The sequence below is a fragment of the Solanum tuberosum genome, unplaced genomic scaffold, assembly GCF_000226075.1.
Source record: "Solanum tuberosum cultivar DM 1-3 516 R44 unplaced genomic scaffold, SolTub_3.0 scf00846, whole genome shotgun sequence".
NCBI lineage: Eukaryota > Viridiplantae > Streptophyta > Magnoliopsida > Solanales > Solanaceae > Solanum > Solanum tuberosum.
This window is the reverse complement of record NW_006239809.1, coordinates 27,356-31,827: the sequence shown is the minus strand read 5'-3', so window position 1 is coordinate 31,827 and position 4,472 is coordinate 27,356. Positions and strand designations below refer to the sequence as shown.

Below are 4,472 nucleotides of genomic sequence, written 5' to 3'. Positions count from 1 at the left end.
TAGGGTAAAAACAATGGAGTCTACGAATTAATTTTTTTTCTTAAATTGAAAGGCATTTGCAAAATAGAATCTTGGCATAATATAACAAATTTCCTCATTGGTTCCCCATCAAAACTGATTAAATATATAATAATCAAATAGACAAATCTAAAATGTGATTTTCAATCGTGATAGCCAATAATTTTGATTAGAATAAGTAGATGCAAATGATAAAAAAAAAAAAAAAAAAAGATAAAGATTAGGTAAAAAGTGATTTTCAATCGTGATAGCCAATAATTTTGATTAGAATAAGTAGATGCAAATGATAAAAAAAAAAAAAAAAAGATAAAGATTAGGTAAAAAGTGATTTTCAATCGTGATAGCCAATAATTTTGATTAGAATAAGTAGATGCAAATGATAAAAAAAAAAAAAAAAAAAAAAGTAGAGCAAACGATACAATAGAACGAGACAACTTAATTACTAGTAAAAATTAAACAATACAATGTTCAAACCAATTACAAGGAGGAAATAGCAACACTAATATTCATTCTATATCTAATTTTTAAAAAACAGTGAAATTAAGCTAATGAACTAGCTATCACTAATTTCTTAATATAAATAGATTTGTCTCGCTAATAACGATCTAATCAAGCTTAATCGTTGGATTGGTTCTCATCTAAATCATCAGTATCTGTGTTACCATAATCATAAGCATTGTTAATCCAATCCAACCAATTGCTGTTGTTTGGATCATAATGCATGTTTTCGTGAGGAAATGGTGGTGGAAGGTTCAATCCATAGTTTAATCTTGCTCCATAATGGGAATTATAATTATTTTGATTATTCTGATGAGTTGGCTGAGATTGTTGTCTACCAACTTCATCACATGAATTCATATAAGGATAATTCTCTACCTCCGCTGAATTGATAGGATTCCATACCTCCGCTAAATTGATAGGATTCTCGACCTCCGCTAAATTAATAGGATTTTCGACCTCTGCTAAAATCATAGAATCTTCTTGCTCGTGGTCATCTTTAGCTTTGGATGACTTGTCAGCTTTCTTGTAAATCCTACATAGAACCCAATCGTCGAGCTACAATAACAAAAATGATAACTATAATTATAGTAAAATGAAAACAACTTAATTAAGTATACCAACACAGTATAATATAATATTTTAATTAGGTTACCTACCTATTAACTAAAAAATAAAAATAAATAAAACAAATAACATGCTATAAAGATTTAATCATATTGAAAACAAGTAAACACTATTGAAATAGAAAAGATGAAATAGATAATTTACCCTCATGTCAGATGCATGTGTTTTGATCGTGCGCGATTCATCCACTCTAAATTCGTGCATAATCCAATTTGTTTTATTGCCTTTGGGAGGTTTACCTTCATAGAAAACCAAAGCCTTTCGAAATCCAACTTTAACATTTTTGTGTATAATAGGCTTGTCAGCTCCAGTAGCCTTCCAGTAGCCTGTTCCAGCAGCACGATTTGGCCTTTCACCATTAGGATATTTCCTAGCCCTTGGAGTAAAAAAGTACCATTCCTTTTCTCCCAAGATTGAATAGTTCTCTATTTGATTTGTCAAAAAAAAAAGTAAAACAATTAATAGTTTTAAATTAGAAAGTTAAGAAAAGATTAAAATGATTATGTTTTAATGAATTAATAATGAATAGTTATAAAAAAAATAAGCATAATTCAGTATTGAGCATCAATATCCAAGAGTAACTCAATAATGCAAAATGTAACAATATTATTGAAAGATATTGATATAATAGATGTTGATCTCTTCTACTAGTTCGTGTTAGATGTTTATAAAAAAGGTAAAAACGGTATGTAGAGTAGAAAAGATGTTAGATATGTATAATATAAATCTAAACAATCTTTTAGCAAAGAAAAAAGTAACAATTAAGATTTCGTGTTTAAATGTGATTAGAAAAGATTTCGTGTTTAAATGTGATTAGATCTAATGTCAAAAGAAATAAAAATATATATGAAGAACATAATAAACAAATCTATGAACAAATATGAACTACAAGAAAAGATTTATTTTACATATACATAAACTCTAACAATTGAAAATTATTAGGCATGAACAAAACAAGACTAAAAGTTAATTCTCTTGAGATAATGAAAGATAAATTCTTCATCATGTAGACAAAAACAATAATGAAAAATTCTGAATATGAACAAGTAAAACTACAAGAAAAAATTTCTTTAACATATACATAATTGGTAATTAGGAAGAAACAAAACCTGCAAGCTCATGAGGACAATACTTGTAGAGATTAACGTCCTTGATTATGTTGTATGGTAAAAGTTCGTTCATTACTTTTTTCTTGAGATAATGAAGAATAAGTTCTTCATCATGTGGACAAAAACGATAACCTGGTGGATAAACAAAGTTATTATCCCTTCTTCCAACCATATTAGGGTTAGGGTTAGGGGAATGAGGAGTACTCACATAACTCCAACTGTTGTTTGACTCCATTGATAGAGGAAAACTCTTTGACAAACAAACTTAATTCATACACTTCTAATGTTTCACAAACAAACTTATACCTCATGGACTCTTATAATAGACTCCTTAATACTCTAATACGGTTAAAACGAATTATCTTATAAAATTCATTTGAATTTCAAAAAAAAAAAAAGATAAAGATTAGGTAAAAATATTTAGGAGATATTTTCATCTTATCTAATTACTTAGGCTTTTATATATTTTAAAGAAAAGAAAATGTGGCTATCTTCTAATTAAAAAAAAAAAACAGTCGGGTCATCTCTTAATTAAATTTGCAAACGATCAACGCAGTTTATCATATCGTTTTTACTAATTATCAATCATAAAATTGACCATTAGGGACTATTTGGACTGCTAATTAAGATTTAGCTAACTTCTAGAACTATTTTAAGTTTAGTTATTTTTAAATGAAAAAAAAGGTCCTTTATTTTCAAATCATCTGATTTGTGTGTGTTTTATTTTCTTAAAATCTGTCTATTTACAATTTAGTTGATATGACTAGTTTTTTTATATATATAATTTTAAAGTAATTCTTTTTAGATTGTTAAAGTTAAGAAGCCCTGATAATTAGTTAAATATATAATTTATCTCTTTTCAAAGTTTTCAATTTAAAAAAAAAAAAATCAAACATTAATTTTGCTAAAATACCAGAGGACCAGGTTCCTTCACCCATGATCCCATTTAAGCAAATAAAATTGAGAAAATTTCATAAATAACAAAGATAATAATCCCTTTTAAGCAAATGAAATTGAGAAAATTTTCATAAATAACAAAGATATAAACATCATAGGCTCTATAGCTATATTTCGTTTGTCAATATACAAAACAGGGTAATTTATTATGATTTTTTCATAAATTGTATACAAATAGCTAGAGTAAGCATATACACAATCAGGGATCGAAATATGCAAATTTTGAATTTATACAATCAAGAACCAAATTATACAAATTTTAGATTTATACAATTAAAAAACCGAATAGAAAAATTCCACAAAACTATAGCTACATACTAAAAATAATCAAAATTATAGCTATATTACATAATATATTCTAGATGTTTTCCCAATAAAAGTCAATATCCAATTTTATTTGTGACAGCCGACGAAAGCATAATTTGTGAAGCTTGGATATTTAATCGTATATAGACATTTTTCATATGACATAATTGCTACGTCGAATGAATTTAGTTGATACTCTTAAAAAAAATAAATGATTTCTTTTAGTTATATAAAATAAATATTTTACATCATACCAAAGGAAAGTTGGAAAATGCAATGATGAAAAGAAATATACTTTGTAGGGAATAGTAATTGAGATGAATTTGGAGTTAACGGCGACTACTGCGTTAAAAGATGGTAGTTGTAGTTCGCCATAAATAGGTGAACTGTTCGTTTTGCCTCTGTACTCTTAGAAAAGGGTCATATTTACCCTTGTACTCTTAGAAAAAGATCATATTTGCTCTTTGTCATACTTTTTTTTAATATATTTACCCCTGCAATTAAATTTTAGGTACATATTTACCATTGGACTGGTAAGTCTCATGTCCCCAGGGTAAATATGTATTTAAAGTTGGATTACAGGAAAAAAATATCAAAAAAATATAACGAATACAAATATAATCCTTTTCTAAGAGTGTAGGCACAAATATAATCCTTTTCAGATTCACCAATAAAGCTAATTAGGGGTGTTCACGGTTTGGTTTGGATCGGTTATTGGTCAAAACCAAAACCAAACCAACTTAATCGGTTTTAAAATTATCAAAACCAAATCAAACCAAATATAATATACATTTATCGGTTTGGTTATTTTCGGTTTTGGTTTGGTTTGGTTCGGTTATTCGGTTATTAACCATACACAAAAATAAAAGAAACAATTCATTTAAAATGTGAAAAAAGTGACAACAATCCATTCAAACAAAAAAATAGTTAGAATGACTGGCATTACATAACTTTCAA

The 4,472-nt window shown here is 27.3% G+C and overlaps 1 protein-coding gene across 1 annotated transcript; it reads right to left on the bottom strand.

Moving 5' to 3' along the window:
- Positions 1 to 633: 633 nt before the first annotated feature.
- On the bottom strand, positions 634 to 2,424 carry LOC102578646 (NAC transcription factor 29-like). The gene is made up of 3 exons (XM_006367680.1): positions 2,253 to 2,424; positions 1,288 to 1,568; positions 634 to 1,074 (listed from the first exon to the last, which is right to left on the bottom strand). The coding sequence occupies exons 1-3, from the start codon at positions 2,422 to 2,424 to the stop codon at positions 634 to 636; spliced, it is 894 nt and encodes a 297-aa protein (XP_006367742.1).
- Between the last annotated feature and the right edge of the window lie 2,048 nt (positions 2,425 to 4,472).

Bases quoted from the DNA above. Each gene is read 5' to 3' on its own strand.
- LOC102578646 (XM_006367680.1), bottom strand. From the start codon at position 2,424: ATGGTTGGAAGAAGGGATAATAACTTTGTTTATCCACCAGGTTATCGT. The intron at 1,569-2,252 runs GTTTTGTTTCTT...CAAATCAAATAG, and splicing joins TTGTCCTCATGAGCTTGCAG to AGAACTATTCAATCTTGGGA. The intron at 1,075-1,287 runs GTAAATTATCTA...TTGTTATTGTAG, and splicing joins CACATGCATCTGACATGAGG to CTCGACGATTGGGTTCTATG.